The sequence below is a fragment of the Penicillium antarcticum genome (assembly GCF_028974205.1).
Source record: "Penicillium antarcticum strain IBT 31339 chromosome Unknown utg000002l_segment0_segment0, whole genome shotgun sequence".
NCBI classification, from domain to species: Eukaryota; Fungi; Ascomycota; class Eurotiomycetes; order Eurotiales; family Aspergillaceae; genus Penicillium; species Penicillium antarcticum.
This window is the reverse complement of record NW_026695300.1, coordinates 1,734,496-1,752,934: the sequence shown is the minus strand read 5'-3', so window position 1 is coordinate 1,752,934 and position 18,439 is coordinate 1,734,496. Positions and strand designations below refer to the sequence as shown.

Below are 18,439 nucleotides of genomic sequence, written 5' to 3'. Positions count from 1 at the left end.
AGGGATCAAGCCTCCGTTTACATACATACTGTGCATACAGTATCCCGGGTTTCGGGTCCTCAGCCATAGGTATCCAAGTCCGCCACCAGACCCTGTATAGCTCAGGATATCAACAAACTAATGCAAATGCACAAGAAAAGTATACGGTCATGCAATGCAAGAAATAAACTTACCTCCGTGCGTTATTTTATTCCATTTATGTTTCAGTACTGTACAGTATTTGCCCCATCCAGCCAAAGTAGCCTCCACATCCATGTTCTACATTGTCTCGAAGAGCCGACGCTCTATCGGATCATTTCCATGAAGGCCTGCGGGTCCAATTGCTCTCTCTTTGCGTACTGACTTGGTACTAAGTATCGCTGCTCGTGTACAAATTATGTGCAATTTACCCTGTTTCAGCTTCGGGGCATGGTTATGTATTAACTTGAAAGTGGCTCCTTGGGAATTCATTATTTATTTATGTACCTATATGGTTCTTTCCAGAACACTTTGTAAATATGTGGGTTATCGTTGTCGGAGCCAATTGCAGGGCATTTTTGCTAGTGTGCATCATGCGTTGGTGCACTATTTTCCTTCTTTTTCTGGAATGAGCTTATCTTGAATTCTTCCTGTAGAATCTATGGCATTGCTTTGTTCTTATCTTCGTATTAGATATCAAGCCTTGTGATGGAAAATTCAACTTGCACGTAGCAGCGCGACGAGGAGGCCTACTAGGCTTCCTAGCTGTCTAAACAAGGCCCCCAATGCCCTAAGTTGTCAATATTTTAGTATTTTCTTACCTCGTATTAGTTCTTTAGTTTGTATAAAGTATCTCATGTTTATCTCACTTCTAACATCTATCTAAAATCTACTCTTATAATCAAAGGGAACAATTTCCTCGCATTCACTTTCTCGCTTCCTTATATCTCTCCATACTATTTATACCTCAAAATTACACTGTCCTACATCCATGTCAACCCTCCCAAATTTATACTGTCCTTCACCTCGAAAATGTCTGACGACAAAAAGAAGGACAAGGAAAAGAGAAGGTGAAGCGAGCCATTCGTCAAAGAGATCTCGGTCAAGAACATCGTTCGCATAACAGCATAACGGGCTCTCAGGGTGCCTGCAGCCCAAACAAGGATATGCTGGATGTGGTTAGTCACATGGCCAAACCGAACCAACGTCTCCAGCCTTGTCAGTCGTTTCCGGTTAATGACATCCAAGAAAATCACTTTTTTTAAAAAAAAAAGAGTTCAAGAGATATAGACAAACGTCAAAAAATTAATTTGAAGGCCAAGGTCCCAGTAAAGCTATATACGTAAAGCCGAGCCCAAAACGAATGTCATGCGTATGCAACAAGACAATCTCAGCAAGGTATTGTGGGGGAAAAGGCCAGACTACCAACAATAGTCGGGATATGGGTATCTTAATCTGTCAGCGACTGTGCGGAACCGAGCAGATTTACAAGGAAAGACCGAAACTGAAAAACTGAAACTGAAACAAAAGCCAAGCATGCAATATGCAACATGCAAACCCAACGCCTTTTAATATTGATACCCTCTTTTTGGATGAAGAGAGCGAGAGAGGGATCCAATAGGGAGGGAATGAAATTGTAGGCGTGGAGATATGCGTGTGCAAGTCAAGGCGGGAAACAACGCAGACGCAAACGCTATGAGGGAATGAATATTTTCAGACGAAAAGGCGACCGCCACACGGGTATACATGTACAGAACGAAGGAGAGACAGGTCACAAAATCACTTGAGTTGGCCCTTGCGGACAGTTCCAAAGCCCTTGCTGAAGAGCTCCTGGATTTCGACGGAGCGACGACGGCCAGTACCATCGTCGGTAGAAGCAGTGTCATGCGTATGGCCAGGAGTACTCAGAACTTCTTGAGCAACGGGAGCAGTACGACTGGGCACGCTACCATTCTGACTAGCAGTGGCACTAGCACTGGTATAGCCATCCATTTCAAGCTCCTGGGTTGCAGGCTTGGAATCGGCCATAACACGCGGTCTGGCGAGTAACTCCGCAACCTGACGTTCGCGTTCACGCTCCAGAGCTTCAGATTCGGCGTCCTCACGCGCAATTTCGAAAGAGGATTTCTTTGAACCGCGATTCCAGCCCTGCTGGAGTTCTGAGGCGGCAGCTTCTTCAAACCGCTTGCGGATGTCGAGGTCTTGTTCGTATTCTTGGAAAAGGTCGACGTCTGTTGGGAAGAAGAGGGCGCGCAGAGTGCTGACGGTAAATTCGAAGAGGAGGACTGCTGTCACGGCGAGGAGGAGGACTGTCCAGAAGAGAAGATTGTGGCCGGCGTGTTGGAGGAAGTTGTGAGGCACGTAGTAGACGCCTTTGCCGGAGGACATTGTGTATTGTTGGTCGAGGATTATGTCCCAGAGGAACCAGCCGCCGACGGAGATTATGATCACGATTAGGGAGAGGTAGGTTTTGTTGTGGACCTCCAGAGCTTGCAATTTCAGGTTGATCACCACAATGCAGGCCGAGAAGGTGAGCAGGCCCAGTGTGAAGGTGTCGTTGTCGCTTGGGTTCACTCTGGCCATGCCGAAGAGGCCGTACATCGTGAAGAAAATTATGACTGCTTCACAGGTTGCCATGAATGACCAGCCGAGATAGAGCCAGATATTGAAGCCGCCGTGCTTTTGGCCCTTGGTGTAGAGTTCCGGCACGGCGAGCAGGGTTGATGCTGATAGGTCTTTGGTGAAGATGCCGAGGAAGATGACTGCCAGTGAGGTAAAGAGAGTGTTAAACATACTCAAACTCCACGGCTCGTACAAACTGGTACCGGTGTAGCCGTTCCAGCGTTGGTAAAACGCCTGAGTGAGATAGAACAACATTTCCTTCCAGAAAGTGCCAAGTGTGTACTTGCAAGCACGCATGTAGTTCCAACGACCGTGCACCAGAAGCAGCTTGAGAAGGAACCGGAACTGCGCAATCGAGTAATCTGAAATACGAGCTGCCTGCAATCCTTCCTTTCCGGTGATTCCAATACCAACATGCGCTTCCTGGATCATAGCAATATCATTGGCGCCATCACCGATAGCAAGGGTAATCGCGTCGTTGAGATGCTTACGGATTGATTTCACCAGGAATGCCTTCTGCTTGGGACTTGCTCGGCAGCAAATGACCGAGTCGGTCTTGACAGCCAACTGGAAGAACCGCTCGCGAACAGGCTCATTCGCCTCGATGGCTGACAATGTCTGACCATCAACCACTACCACGGAATGGGCCACCCGACCGCGAGTAATCTCACCAATGAGATCAATGATGCTTTGGTCAACATCGCCAATCTCTTGATCCAAGATGGTGAGGGTAGAGTACTCCTTCACAAGACGACACGAGTGACCAACATTAATGGCAGTCTCGCGCTTGTCACCAGTCAGCATCCACATCTTGATATTGGCTCGTCGCAGCTTATCAATGGCCTCGGGAACACCCTTCTGGAGCTTATCCTCAATAGCAGTAGCACCAGTAAGTTCAAGCTGCTGCTCGATCTGCTCGCCGACCTGTTCAATCTTTTCCTGTCGGTCGACAATGCTGGTACAAGCCTCGTTGTAAGCAGTCTTCCAGCAGGTATAAGTCGCTTCATCCAAGAACCGATGACCATACAGAAGAGTCCGGAGACCATCAGTGGCGAAGTCATTCAGGTGCTGGAAACAACGCTCGAAGATAGCAGTCTCGTTAACAACAAGAGCCTCTTCAACAAGATCCTCCTCATCCTCGCCATTGGTGGAACTCCCAGAATCAGAAATCGCAGCAGAGTGCCGACTCAACTGCGCCGAAGGCCGAGGGCTGTAGTACTCGCTATCAGCCTCCTTGTTCAGGATTCCACCATCAGTCTCCCGATCCTTAAGCCAGACATCGATACTAGCCCGAAGAGTGGAGCCATTCTGGCCAGTGATAGACGAGCGTCGACGCGTGAAACTGGGCCTGGTCATGCTGCTGCGGACACCGCTGTTCTTCCGATTATGATGTTCACTGTTGCGTCGGATGACCTGTGTCGCTTCGGCGGCCTTGCGTCGACTGGCACGGCGCTCGATCTCGTTTGCCTTCTCCTGGGCAAGCGCAGCTTGCTTCAGAAGACGCATCAGCGTGGTATCGGCTCCTTTGCAGAACAAGCAGATACGGCGATCGGGCATGCGGACGACGACGGACATGCGCTTTCGCGCGCTGGAAAACTCAATCACGTCCATAATCTCGTATACTTCGTCGCTGGTTGCTTCGTCCGGGCCGTTGGGTTGAGTGCGGATAGTCAGGGTGTTTGACTGGCGGTCCATTACAAGATATCCCATTTCCTGAGCAGCCAGAACGAGGGCTAGCTCGTCCGGCGAGGAAGCCTGGAAAGTGGTGACGCCATGCTCATCTTCCTCCGGAATGCAGGTGTGACACAGGGCCATGGACAGGATGAAGAGCTTGGCTTTGCGGGCGAAGATCGTGTAGGGCTTGCGTTGGATATATTCAATCATCTCCTCGGTGCGGTGAGTAGTGGCGGAACGGCCAGGCTGGCGGATCGCATCAAGAGCACCAGAGACATTCGATGGGCGGGGACCCATGTGCATCTCCGAGACATTGGACTTGCGGCCCATGGCCTTCTTTCCCTTGGCACTTCGCTTCTTGTGGATCAACTTGGTCTGGTCTCCTTCGCGGGCGGCTTCCTCTTGAAGATCGGCGTCGTGCAACCAGGCGGTGCCAGCCACGCTCATCTTACGGAAGCGCATTGAGTTGTTTGTCAAGGTACCAGTCTTGTCGGAAAAGATATAGCTGACTTGGCCAAGCTCTTCGTTAATAGTGGAAGTGCGAGCTTCGAGGGGTGTGTTGGTCTCAGGGTCGTACATGTCGATGTCGTTCAAGAGGAGCATTTGCGCAACCTTCACAATTTCCATACTGACGTACAGCGAGATTGGAATCATGGTGTTAAACATGATCAAGAACGAGGTGAAGATAGGGCCGTATTCGACGCTGGCGTCGATCAGGTACCAGGATTTGCTCTCCACGTCTTGCGACCAGTATTTATAGGCCACGGTGCAGACAACAGCCAAAAGGACGACCAGAACCACAATCAACATGACAACACGGTTGACCTTATCTTGGAGGGCTGGCTTCTTGATACGCGGGTTCTTGTTGGCGTTCATGCGAATCTTGCACTCTTCACCGGTGTAAATGACCATTCCAAGGGCGCGGTCAGTGTTCCGAATGATACTGCCACGATAGGCGATTTCATTGTTGGTCAAAGGCAGCTTCTCTTGAGCATTGACGGTGACATGTCCATCGAATTTGTAGAGATCTAAATTTGGGTCCTCAACAACGAAATGCAAGGAATTGCTGGTGATATCTTCAACGGTCGAACACAGCTTTGACACAGGCTGGCAGGGTTGCTTGTTCTTCAGATTGGTCTCTCCGTCAAGAGCCATGGTTTCGATGTAGGCCACGCCATTGGGTCCACTGGCATGAAGGAGAGCGATATCAGCAGGGATCGGCTGATCACGCTCAAGCTTGATAACATCGCCCACACGGATATCCTTCCACTTGATCAATACCCAATCCTGAGCATTGCTGGTAATGGAAGCACCATCCGCGATCGTACCATGACCCGGACGGAGCACGAAAGCGTCCCGGTTGTTCTCTTCTTTGTCGAGACGATACCGGCGCCAGTCATCGAAGCCCTCTTTACCCATCGAGATACCAACGAAAATCAAAAGCGGAACGATAGTGGTGTATGTTCCAGTCGTACTCAGGCCGGGAATCATCTGCAAGATCGCAACAACCAAGAAATAGAAATTGGCCACTTTGGTAAACTGAGCGAACAACTGACGAGGGAAGAAACTCCAAAGACTGTACCGACTCGAGCGGATCGAATTACTTATGTAAGGCTTGCTGGTGCGCTCATCAATCATGGTGTCAATCTCCGTGGGATTCAAATCAAGATGACGGCCATCCTTCGTAGGTGGGATATCCTTGATACGCAGAATGAATTTCTGAACAGAAGTCAAAGCTTCCTGAACGCGCAGTTCAACAGCGTCCTTTCTCGCGATCCACTTCTGATGCGCCACAGGCATGGAAAGGCCCTTGAAACCCTTCTCAGAAGGCTCAGAAGAAACATATGTCGAAACCTCCTCCTTATGCTGCGAATCCAGCGTCGCAGTGGGTGCGAAAGTCAACGCATTCTTCTCATCAGAGCTAGTCCCTTCAGCCTGAGCTGGGGCTGGAGCTACCTCCGCAGCAGGTTCCTTGGCCTCACCCAGCTCAGCCAGGGTGAGATCATCCTGTTCCGTATTCGAGTGGATAGTCTTATTAAAAATAGTGCGACGCAGCGAATAACCACGGTTTCGCGATCGAGACCGACCGGCGGGCTCAGGATTCTGCGGGGAAGTCGGAGAAAGGGTAGCGTTCGCATTCGCATTTGCGGTCTGGGTATTAGGCGACAGCGGCGATGTAGGCGAGCGACCAGCGGGCAGAACAGACGGAGGCGCCAGCGCCGTGTCGATAGTCAAGCCGCGGGAATTGGGACGGCGGTCCCAGTTGTTCTGGCGTTGTTCCTCAGCCGAGGGGCGGTCGAGATCTGTTGAGAACCGGACATGTTGTGAGGAGATCCGGCGTCCAGAGTCGGAGAGTGTTCGCGACGAAACGATCGAAGGGCGGCGGAGAACGTCGCTGGTCTGGGTGTTCTGCTCCGGTCGGAGGCCCTCGTTGTCGGCGGGCTCGTCGTGGTGGGACATGGCGCCAGGCTGGAATTCCTCGCTGTGCCTGCGCGGGACAGATCCCGACGATCACTTGAATTTTTCGTTTTCGGGTCCTGTCGCTTCCTTCTCGTGCGTTCTCTTGCTCAAATGTAATTGTAGCTAGAGTGATCGGTCGAACTGAGTCCAATCACACTATCACTCATCCTTCTCTTTGGCAGGGTATGGCGTCTTTTCCCCTGTCGCAAAGCAAACGAGGGTTTTCTGTTGCGAGGATCGAGCTCAAACGAGAGATGCTCCGACGCAAGGAACAGTAAAGGGCTCAATCAACGAGTGTTTAAGAGTACCAAAGAAGAGAGAGTGTGTAGAGTCGAAGACCAAGAGACCTGGGGGTAACACGGATCCGGTAGTATACCCAAAGCGGTCTAGTGGCAGCAGTCTAGAAGAGTGTCATGGAGGATAGGATGTGATAGGCAGAAGCGATAGAAAATTGGAGTTTGGAGGCGAGTCTGTAAAATCTAATAAAATCTAAAACAAACTCCCCATCGAACCCTTTCTGGTTCGGTGGAGAGCGAAAGTCTGGGCAACGCGTGTAGGGATGCAACCGATAGCCCTGACATGAGGCACAGCCCCCATCCACGCAACGGTTTAAGAATAGCCGTCAGGGCCTGAAGTGGCTATTTGTCTGCATCCATGGGGCGAAGACCGGGCTGAATCCAGTTGTATACTTGGTTGTGGCCGCTATTGGCCACTTCACATTCCTCCCCGAGTGCGTCAAAGTCTGAACCTGACAACTGACTTTATGTGGCAACCTTGAACCAACGTTAAAACGTTTTACGCCTAACGCCTGACGCACATACAAACGCACACACACAAAGTCACACACCAACCATAGTGCTCAGGCCTCTTGGAAAGCCCCCGAACCCATGGCCCTTCCTCCGAGATTGTTCTTCACTATACGGGCCTTGGCGGGGCGGATCCCAGTTCTGGGAGATTGACCCCTTGACGAATTCGAAGAGTTTGGTACAAATAAAATTTCATTGAATTTACAAACGTCAGTGGAGATAACCGTTTATTGAACATCATCGAATATCATCGCCGATCCTTCAAAGCCGCATGGCAAAAAGCCCTGTGACGTCATGTGCTAATAGCGTGGCGGTTGGCCATATGGCGGATGTCCAGATCCCTGCTGGGGTGGATAGCCGTACGGTTGTTGCTGCCCATAGGCACTGCGGGACGCCTGGTACTGGGGTTGCTGAGGGGCCTGCTGTGGTGCCTGTGGGTATCCAGGTCCAGCTTGCGGGTTGTAACCTGGAGGCGCACCTGGTGGTGGGTTGAAGGAAGTAGGTGGACCTTGACTTTGGGGAGGAGGCTGGTTGTATCCTCCGTATTGACCTGCGGGTGCAGGTGGGGGTCCACGACGGTCGTTGTCTTGCTCGTCCTTGGTGTCGTAGGAGGAGTCGATGGCACCGAGCATTAGCTTGGCGCACTGTGGAATAGTTAGTCATAGCACTTCAATCAACGGGATGATAGAATGGCATACCCAAAGTTCACGGGTCAAGTGGACTGGTGGGTTAGCACGAGACATCTCATCCTGTTCGACCTCGAAGTCTAAAACACCACGTTAGCTGGGTCCACCGTGGACATTGGATGGGACTTACTGGAGGTGCAGTCGATCAAGTGGCCAATGTGAGGATCCTCATCGAGGGAAGACAAGAAGTCACGGGCCCGTGTATCTGTGCCAACCTGCGAGAATTGGAAGGACACAGCTCCGGGACCATAACGAGTGCGCGAGGTCTCCTCGACAGCGTGACGAATGACATCGCCCACGGCACCATGAGGTTCACCGGCAGGCTGTCCATCAGTGATGGTGATGACAAGTACAGGCTTCTCAAGACGGTTTTGGCGAGCCGGTCCCACGACCATGGGGTCGATGACCTTGCTCTTCAAGCTAGTACCGAGAGGAGTGAGACCGGAGAAGCGGACGCGAGACACCAGGCGGTTGACATCCTCCGCATCACGGATTCCATCTCCCTGCTCTACGGAGTTCATGAAGCGGACGGAGATGCCATCCTCGTCGAAGGTCGATGCAGCAGTAGCGACAATGCCCAGGATCTGTCTCAACTGGTCCTTTCGGAGTCCCTTCTCTTCGAATTCAATGGAGCCACTGTCGTCCACGTAGAGGATAACATCGAACAGCGCGAGCTTCATGACATCGGTAGCAACTTCCATGGGCACAGCCCATTCGTGGATCAGCCGAGCGAGCTTGCTGGGTGCCTGAGCGGCAAGCGACTGGACAAGTCGGTCCAGGCGCTCCGGGGGGTAGAAAGGTTGCAGGTTCTTCTCTTGGATGCAGCTAATCAAGAGCTGTCTGTATGCTGCAGCCTGTTGCTGCGTGGCCGGTGGAGCTGAGGCCGAGGGGCCACCGGGGACACCGCCAGGAGGACCATAATGGCCGGGAGGTGGTCCGCTTGGTGGTCCAGGCGAGGGACCAGGACGTCCTTGACCTCCGGGGTACGGAGCTCCCTGGGGAGGTCCCTGTGTAGGATAGGGTGGTGCCTGTCCCTACTTTGGTCAGCATGGTTCTGAAACAACTGTAGCAATCAAACAATGACTGCAAGACGCATCAAGCACAAAACAAAACATGGGAGCATATGGCACTGGGGTTCGACTGTACATAAGCGGGCTGTTGTCCGAGGTATGGTTGCTGTCCGGGATACTGGGGTTGTCCAGGGTACTGGGGTTGCGCAGGTTGTTGTCCAGGGTATGGCGATCCAGTCTGTCCAGGGTGTCCATAGGGCTGTCCCGGGTGAGGCGAACCGGAGGAGGCATAGGGCTGGCCTTGCGGTGGAGGTGGAGGTGGGCGCCCATAGCCTTGAGATTGTGCGGGGTAGGGTGAAGTGGGCTGCGGAGGAGGTCTCGAGTAGGATCCAGGAGCTGGTGAGGATGGATTTTGAGACTGATATTGTTGGTGTGAGCCGTATGGAGCATATCCTTGGTTGTATCCCGACATGGTGGATTTGATGTCCCGAGGATGTTGAAGTTGAAGAAGAAAAAAACAAATCACAAAATACTAGGAAAAGTTGCTTACCGAGCCCTGAGGGGGAGGGGAGCCTGGATATGCCTGATATTGACTCTACGTGGGGTTAGTGATTTTCATGACGTCGGGGACTTCGATACTTACATTTCCAGGCTGCAGCGCTGAAGGAGGTCCTCCTGTGTATCCCGAAGGGGGTGCTCCGCCGTTTGTGCCCGGCATTTGATTGTTCTGACTTGCAGCGATCTTCTGTGCGAACTAAGTGATGGGTCAGATCTGTCAGATCAATGTAGAATGCAGAGACTTACACCCATGATTGTTGGGGAAGAGGAGTTGAAAAGTAAGAGAAGTCAGCATTTGCTCAGGTGGTCCCACGAGTGAATGACGTTGAGGCCAGGTAGTGCCCCTCGTATTCTGAGGCTGAGCTGTATACGCGTGGTACCGCTGGGTACTTGGCGGCCCGCATGATTCCACCCAGTGACAAAGTATCATCAGGTTCCTCAAATGAAGTCACACGGAGGACCTGTTTTCGTCGGGTTATAGTCATACATGTATGTCATTGTTATTGTATGTACTGGATCTGACTTCTAGTGTTTTAAACATGCCGTAGGCCCGATCAAGGCTGATTGCTTGGTGCCAGAGAGGCCCACAACCCCACCTGCGATGCTTCCAGAAGGTGTGGGCTGAAGGTTGTTGCATACACTCGCATAGCTCTATACCATTCAGATGTCTTGAATATACGGAGTATAGTACCTAATATATTCCTGTAATTGTTGCCTTTATATTACATGGATACAAGTACTCCTTGCATCAACCAATCTATATACAACCACCTATTACCGACCCCCGATCTATACACGATCGACACACAGCTATGACCAAGATGAATATGCATCGAATTAGATCAAGTATGCCAGATCTTGATATCTTGAATCCGGGGTACAATATCAGCTGAACCATTGAAATTTATCCTGGACCATGGATGGGTGATGTCACAGGGCATGTCCCCTTGATACATCACAGCTTCCTCCTTTTCTCAGCTCGACCTCACCTCATTCTTCCTTGAGACAATGTTAGCCATCGCGCTTACCGAAACCTTTTGCTTTCTCCAGCATTCACCTTCTCTTTGATTCACAAAATCCTGGAGCTTGCTACGAGTACATCATAGCTTGCTATATCATCCCTGTCATTCGCCACACTCAGGTACAAAGGGCACAAAGCAAATCAATCATCGAATTAATCTTCATAATCATCAACTCTCACCTTCGCACCCCTCAGCTCTTCTTAAAATGACCAACACCGTTCTCCGCCTAGGAATCCTAGGCGCAACGACCGCAGTCCAAGCAACCTACCTCCCAGTCCTACGATCCCTGAAAAGCCACTACGCCCTGACAATAATCTACGATCCCAGCGAAGAGATCGCCAAACAATGCCAAAACCGCTTCGGTATAACTCACATCACAACCAATATCGAAGACGTCCTACTCCACAAAGATGTGGATGTAGTCCTGAACCTCCTCCCAATGGAATACCACGAAAAACACACCGTCACAGCCTTAGAAGCCGGCAAAGATGTCATGGTTGAAGTCCCACTCACAATGAGCATCCCAATCCTGCGCCGAATCCGCGAAGCAGCCAAAAAAGGCCAAGCTCTTCGATCCAACAACACCAACAACCCGGACGGACCGAAAGTCTTTGTCGGATGCGCGCGTCGATACGCACCTTGCTTCACAGATGTCTTCAAAAAAGAACTATCAACACTGGGCCGTATACACTACGCACGTTGCCGCAACATCGCCGGCCCAGTGGACATCTCAGCACCATCAAAATCAACAACATCAAACGGAACCAGCACAGCAAAAACACTAAAAACGCTCAATAGCCCCGCGCAATTCACCAGCCTTCTAGAAGACATCTTTGGCGAAGACATCACGCCAGACCGAATCGCTTTCTGTCGATATCTGGGTATGCTAGGCTGTCACGATCTCTCGGTGATGCGCGAATCACTCGGATTCCCAGATGCAGTCTCGAATGTGGCCATCACAGACCCATTTTACTCTGCTATTTTTCATTACACAAATTCCTCTGATGGGCATCCTTTCACGCTTGTTTATGAGGCGGGTGTTGATGCTGTTCCGCGCTGCGATGCCCATTTGACTGTTTATGGTGCCCATAAGACTGTCAGTGTTGAGTATAATTTTCCTGGGCCTGCGGAGAAGATTAGTACGGGGACTTTTGTAAGGGTTATTGTTGAGGAGGTCGAGGAGGTGGAAGAAGGGGGTATGGGTAATGGCAATGGCAATGGCCATGTCAACGGCAATGAAAGTAATCACCAAGCCGAAAATGGGAACGGGGATGGACTCACCCGTCCACGCATCAAGCGCACTGAAACACTCAGTTCTTGGGAAGAAGCATACGAGCGTGAGTTCCTGGTGTTGCATTCTTATCTGCTCGACGGGGATTCAGCTGCGAAGACAACTGCTGAAGATGCTGTTATGGATTTGCGCTTGCTGCTTATGATCTTTGATCACTATAACCGGCAGTGTGGTACTATTCGTACTCCGCTAGGTTGAGATCTGCTTTGAGGTGTTTCATGGGTGTTCTGGGTTTCAAACGGGAAATTGCGTTAATACCTATGCTTTTAGTGGCCGTATGTCCTGGTAATTGTTTCTTTACGAAGCTCCCACAAGACTGGTATGCTTATAGTGTTAATATCCACTCTGGTTAAACCTGCTTCTGTATTCATGGGTTGTGATTGAAAAGTAGGGCTTGGATAGCTGAGGTAGTGCTTTATGTTATCTATAATCCAAGCAGGCAAATTCAGCACCCAAGGGCCCTACTGGACCTAGCATACAAGATACAGATACAAAATCGCAACATAGATCCATACATCACAAGCTATACACATTCCAAGCTAACAATGCAGCGTAATGATCTCATACAAAAACGAACTAGATCACCGCTTCCCCTTCTTCTTATTCTTCTTCACATTAGAACCGCCACCGCCGCCGCCGCCGGCCTTCTGTTGCTGACTAGCAGCCTCGTTGGCTTTTTCATCAACAACACCACCCTGCGTCAAAGCCGCAGCACGCTGCTTACCCTTCTTGCCCTTAGGTCTGTAAGAGGAGCGGTCACGCACAGGCAGCCAGCGCTCAGGATCAGCCTTCTTAGCAGGATCGAAGTCTTTGGGAAGACGGGACTTGCGGACACGCTTGCTGGCACGGTCATCGGCTCCGGCGGTGCGTTTGCGTGCACCTGCGATGGCGGCGGCAGCTGCTGCCGCTGATGAGGCGGAGGGGGAACGCCGGCAGACTCCAGGGCGGAGATGTCGATGTCGGCGATTAGGTCGGAGACTTGAGGCAGGGAGTTGAGTTGGGATTCAATTTGCGAGTAGTCCAGGGTTGCTTGGGAGGCGACGTAGCCAGCAATTGCGAGACGGTCGTTCGGATTTTTCTTGGCAAGATCTTGGAAGAGGTCGCCGGCTGTGGAGAGGTCGGCGCGGTCTTCCGAGTGGAGGAGGGAGGCGGCTGCGGCGCGGAGGAGGGATGATGGGGACTCGGGCTTGCTGCGCCAGTAGGTGGCGGCTTGGGCTAGGACTGTGCGGATTTGGACCTTGCGGCCTTCGAGCTGATATAGGGAGACCAGGACACTGAGGAAGCCTGGGTTGAAGCGGGCGTTTTGATCGGCTTCGGAGATCGATCCCTCTAGGCTGCGGAGGGTGCGCTCCATTGCTTGAATAGCGGAGGTGGTGTTGCCGTCGTTGACGTACAGTTGGACTACCGTCAGGAGGAGGCCGAGGTCTGTGGGACGTCTCTCAAGCATAGGAAGGATCTGGTTCAGGGCCTTGGATCCGGTTTGGCCTTGCGCTTGGGCTGCGGCATTGTAGACAGAAAGAAGGTTGGTGTCGGCATCGGTTGAGGGCGATGGGCGCTGGGAGAGGGCCTTCGATGTGGACCGAATGATACCATCGTATTTCTGGACAAGGAGATCAGTGGCATGAGCATTGCCGACTAGGTCGCGGTCCTGGAATTCAAATAACCGGTCATTGTCGATAGCATCTGGGGTCTCGTGGAGGGCCTTGAAGAGGAAGAAGGGGTTTGCGACAGTCTGGCGGGCGAGGACAATGTTGTTCCGGGCGATCTTCTTGGTCGATAATTCGGGGATGCTAATAAACGTAAGTTTCTGCCCAATGTATGCAAAAATGTTCTACTTACTCGTCCACGGAGATATCTTTGAGAACTGCCTCGGCCTCTGCCAGCTTACCAAGTCGGATCAAGACATACAGGTACTGCACAGCAATTGGCAACAGCTCCGCAGCCTTATCTTCGGGAGAAAGGTCCTCCGATGTTCGGCAGATGTCTATTAACAATGTCAGTCCGAACTCAATTTATACTGGTAATGGCGGGGTCTGACTTTGGGCGCGGTTGAGCAAGACTTCGCCTTGCTTGTATGCTCCCTTCGCAATGTTTAAGCAAGCTGCATTGTAGGTTATTTCGAAAGATTCCAAGTCCTCCCTCGACAGACGATCATGGCGCACGAACTCCGGCTCTCCCTTCCACTGTAGTTGCGCATCGGTGGCCCAGGAATTAATGTTCAGGTCGTTGATCTCATGGCTGTGAGATGCCGTATTTTGCGAGAGTTTTTCGTAAAGCTCAGCGGCACGTCGGAACTCTTCAGCACGGTAGCGCTATTGTTGCAAAAGTATATTAGCATTGGTGCTTCGGTAGCAGTGAATAAGACACGGTACCACTTGTGCCTCCAAATGATCAGCACCGCGGCCAGAAGCGGTGCGAGTGACAGCCTCCGTGGCTTGCTCAAGCTTTCCACATTTGTATGATGCATAAGCATACTCCAACCCAGCGCTCTTCTTCAGCGCATCACCTCCGGCCTCGAATGTGCGGAGAGCCTCATCGTAGCGGTCGAGTTTTAATAGAGCAACAATCTTCATGTGTTGCGCTTGCAAGTCTGACTTGGACTTGGCAAGGACTGCATTGCACGACTGAAGGACTTCTTCGTGGTCGTCAATCGATGCTCGCTGCAGCAGCGAAGCCAGCGATTGCGCAACCATGGCGGGGGGAGGTCGGGGTTTCGGAGGTATTAAGGTCGAGTGTGGCAATTGCACCTGGTAGTTTCAAATGGAAGTTATTCGGATACAGAAAAGCACGGTTCACTGTATTCCCCGGGTCATCTGATATCAAAGTCACAATGTGCGGAACTGTTCTTTCCCCATTGGGGCAACGTTGCATCTCTGGCCGTGTAGGCCACCGTATGTCATGTGATATGGGGTTGAACGGCCTTCGATTATTTCGGCATCTTTTTGCTCCAATTCTCTCGGTCATAAGCCTGTCTCCTCGCGCAAAAACCTGCAAGAGCCTGCAAGGTATATCTAACAAAAAGTCGAGTTGGTTTGTCGCTTTATCATAGCGAGTCTTCATGCGGGAACTGCTTTCTCGCTGCCTTTTTGCTTGAAATAGCTTCCTTACCTCTTGCTTCATCAATTAAGTTTGAAGTAATGAAATTACTTGGTGGACTTAAAGGTAAAGAAGCTATCTATGGTGAAAAATGCTAAGTGAAAAAGCATTTTTGGCAAGACAAATCGCTATAATACAGCAACCAAACAACTCTCCTTTCGGCAGCCCTGTAAAGGATTGCTTTTTGACGTCGTTACTGAGTGTGAGCCTGAAATATGAGAGAACCTAGAATAAAGATAACTTCTGTTCTCGTTTGATATTCCATGTTCAACGTTGATGCAGATCCCATGCGTTAATATATATAGCACGGCAGAAGTATAATCCTAGAGTAAATTTGGCAGCATTGATAAACAACAGTTTAATTAGACCATTTTAATTCAGGATAATTCCAGCAAAGGAAGCGTGCACTAAATCGTGGGAGTCTTCAAACCCCAGAGTCAAATTGATGACCTTGTTCTATGCTCTATACTCCGATTCACAAGAGCAACCATAAGATGACACATTACCAAATCCGGAGGAAAAAACAAACAATACATCTACATGTATGACAGCTACATTTCTAGCTATGAAACCTGGCTGATCAGACGAGGCCACCACATTCCCAAAATACATTGAAATCGGCCATGTGCCGATATGACCCATCGCCGACCCGATAGTCTCTACAGTATATTAGAACTCGTGCTGTAGAGCATCGGTAAGAACGACTGGATTGGCTGTTGAGTTAATGAAACAGACTCGGGAGATAAACCCCCCAGTCCCTGACCAGCGTGCTCAACTCGGTGATCTTTGGGGCTGTGTCTGGTACGTGTACACGGAGTACACCTGACACATCCGGCAGGCCGGATTGGATACAATTGGATCAATGATACCTGCCGGGGCTTTCCAAGTACTGTACTCCGTGCAGCATACTGTGGTAGCGAGTATCAAGACCCTGAAAATGTAACTAAGCTTTGGATACATCAGAGAAAAAGGCCCCAAATCCGTCAAGACACCGTGCAGTGGGTGAAGAATATCCAGTCATCGACAGGGGCAGATCGGCAAAGAGATCCTCGAGGATAACGTTCCAAACAAAGTATCAAAGCTCCATAAGAATGCCTAGGGGGGAACATGTAAATTGTTTGCGCCTTGGGGAAAGCCTGCGGAATGGGCGCAAACCAACACGAAGAACTTCGTTCCGATGGCTTGTAGGGCAGAGCGTAGCGGCTTGGCCTGCAAGATAGACAGCCTCAACAAGGCAATGGGGGCGGGCGACGCGCGGACGTGGAGCCCGAAAGTCCTGAGGGCGAGTGAGAGAGAGGAAGCGGTGGTTAGAGGTCTTGGCACCGGCAGGGTTCAATATAGTCATGGGGACCGAGTTATGTCCAGGGTCTTTGAAGCATCTTCGCTGTAAATCAGAGGTTAGATGGAATTTCAACCATTTGAGATGTTGAAACAGAATATGTAACATCACCGAAAGGATAGACCTAGGGAGCTAGAGGAGACGGTAACATGAAAGCACGTGACCTCCAACACGAATCCGCCTGCACGTCATGATCGCCTGGCCCCTTGGGAGAGTTGGCCGCCAAAAACCATGGAACTATGATCGTCCCTCGTTTTCCCGTCTCGTCCTTTCTTCCTTTCCCTTCACCCTCGTTACTTCTGACGTTTCACTCACCCTCGCCTGCGCTCTGGGCCCCCTAATTGTGCTCTAGATCTCTGTCGTACAATGCGGTAGGAGCCAACACACACGGCCTGATTATACAAGATGCTTCTTAACGCGCGAGACGGAACGTTCCCGGGGGCATCATGGGCGTGGAAGAAGATTCTGCGGTTTGGTGTCGCATTCCTAGTCATCCTAGGGTTCGTTGCCATGCTATGGCCCTCGGTTGAGACACCCGCCTTGCCCTTGACAACCGTTTCCAACATCACAATCTCGTCCGAAATCAAATGCGAAATCGATACCGATCTGCTGTCCCGACTGGATGTGCTCAAACTCGCCCAATTCACTCGCCGGGAAATCGTGGTGGACATTACGGATGAACATCTGCCCATCACACAGAGACTTGATGCGCCACTCATGATCGCAAAGGGTGGCGAGGGCGCGCAGGATGAATGCTCAATGCCCGTTCCAATGGAGGTGAAGGTTCCGAGACCTCCGAAGTTGACTATTGCATCCCATATCGATTTTGGAGTCGCGACTAGTGTCGGCAGATTGAACGATTCTTTGAACGCTTTCCAGCATTGGGCTGGATACACTCGGACTCGCATCTTTGCTCTGCTCGAACCCGATGAGACAGGTGGTGAGGCTATTCGCGAGGTCAAGGCCAAGGCTGACGCCATGGGCATCAACCTTGTCATCACCGAGTCGGAAGACGATTACCTCCGCCGATATTTCGCCCTGATCCCTCTACTGGAGGAGAACGCCCGCGAGTCTACCCAGTGGGGCTGCATTATCGACGACGACACCTTCTTCCTCTCTATGCCTAGGCTCGTAGATGCCTTGGCTAAATACGACCACACCACACCCATGTATATCGGCGGTCTGTCAGAGTCTCTCCCGCAGATTGCGACATTTGGAATGATCGGATTCGGAGGCGCAGGCGTCTTCCTATCACGACCCCTCATGACCCAACTCGCCGAAGTATACGACGAATGTTCCGCGATGGACTTCACAGGCGATCGCCGCATCGCGATGTGCGTCTACTCATACACCACAACCCGTCTGACCGTGGACCACCGTCTGCGCCAGCTGGACCTGATGCACGACGCATCAGGATTCTTCGAGTCTGGTCGTGAACCACCTCTCACAGTGCACCACTGGAAGTCCTGGTTCCAAGCGGACATGCCAAAGCTCTCTGTGGTCGCCGAGCTCTGCGGCGATACCTGTCTCCTCCGGCAATGGCACTTCGGTGACGGCTGGATCCTCACAAACGGGTTTTCAGTCATCAAGTACCACTACGACCCCGAAGCCGGCGACCTCGCCATGGAGCAAACCTGGGACCCGCACAACGGTGCCAGCGACGAGGCCTACCTACACGAACTGGGTCCCCTCCGTCGCAAAGACGACAACAAGAAGAGCTACCAGCTGCAAGATGCCGCCATCGAGGACCAGCGTGTCACGCAGTGGTACATCTTGCGCGATTTGAAGTATGGCGATGAAATCTTGGAGCTGACATGGCGCGCAAGAGGTAAATAAATACGATTGGTTTTGTTCTTTCGCCTTGTACAGTCGGCAGCTTGCTTCCCTCTTGCAGTTAGGTGCTTGGGGTGACTCGCG

General features: G+C 51.3%; 5 protein-coding genes across 5 annotated transcripts; 2 read left to right on the top strand and 3 right to left on the bottom strand.

The window, feature by feature from the left end:
• Positions 1 to 1,737: 1,737 nt before the first annotated feature.
• N7508_001647 (aminophospholipid-translocating P4-type ATPase DNF3) lies at positions 1,738 to 6,714 on the bottom strand (the record flags this gene model as incomplete). The annotated part of the gene is made up of 1 exon (XM_058459713.1): positions 1,738 to 6,714. One exon carries the CDS (start codon positions 6,712 to 6,714, stop codon positions 1,738 to 1,740), a length of 4,977 nt encoding a protein of 1,658 aa, XP_058323245.1.
• A 1,105-nt stretch (positions 6,715 to 7,819) lies between these two features.
• On the bottom strand, positions 7,820 to 10,026 carry rfeF (uncharacterized protein; the record flags this gene model as incomplete). Its single annotated transcript, XM_058459712.1, has 7 exons — positions 7,820 to 8,164; positions 8,219 to 8,286; positions 8,337 to 9,240; positions 9,337 to 9,669; positions 9,767 to 9,811; positions 9,860 to 9,970; positions 10,021 to 10,026. The coding sequence occupies 7 exons, from the start codon at positions 10,024 to 10,026 to the stop codon at positions 7,820 to 7,822; spliced, it is 1,812 nt and encodes a 603-aa protein (XP_058323244.1).
• A 975-nt stretch (positions 10,027 to 11,001) lies between these two features.
• N7508_001645 (Gfo/Idh/MocA family protein) lies at positions 11,002 to 12,285 on the top strand (the record flags this gene model as incomplete). The annotated part of the gene is made up of 1 exon (XM_058459711.1): positions 11,002 to 12,285. One exon carries the CDS (start codon positions 11,002 to 11,004, stop codon positions 12,283 to 12,285), a length of 1,284 nt encoding a protein of 427 aa, XP_058323243.1.
• Positions 12,286 to 12,668: 383 nt separating this feature from the next.
• Positions 12,669 to 14,780, bottom strand: N7508_001644 (signal recognition particle subunit SRP72; the record flags this gene model as incomplete). The annotated part of the gene is made up of 5 exons (XM_058459710.1): positions 12,669 to 12,923; positions 12,968 to 13,877; positions 13,927 to 14,071; positions 14,126 to 14,399; positions 14,460 to 14,780. The coding sequence occupies 5 exons, from the start codon at positions 14,778 to 14,780 to the stop codon at positions 12,669 to 12,671; spliced, it is 1,905 nt and encodes a 634-aa protein (XP_058323242.1).
• Positions 14,781 to 16,927: 2,147 nt separating this feature from the next.
• N7508_001643 (glycosyltransferase family 31 protein) lies at positions 16,928 to 18,358 on the top strand (the record flags this gene model as incomplete). Its single annotated transcript, XM_058459709.1, has 1 exon — positions 16,928 to 18,358. One exon carries the CDS (start codon positions 16,928 to 16,930, stop codon positions 18,356 to 18,358), a length of 1,431 nt encoding a protein of 476 aa, XP_058323241.1.
• Between the last annotated feature and the right edge of the window lie 81 nt (positions 18,359 to 18,439).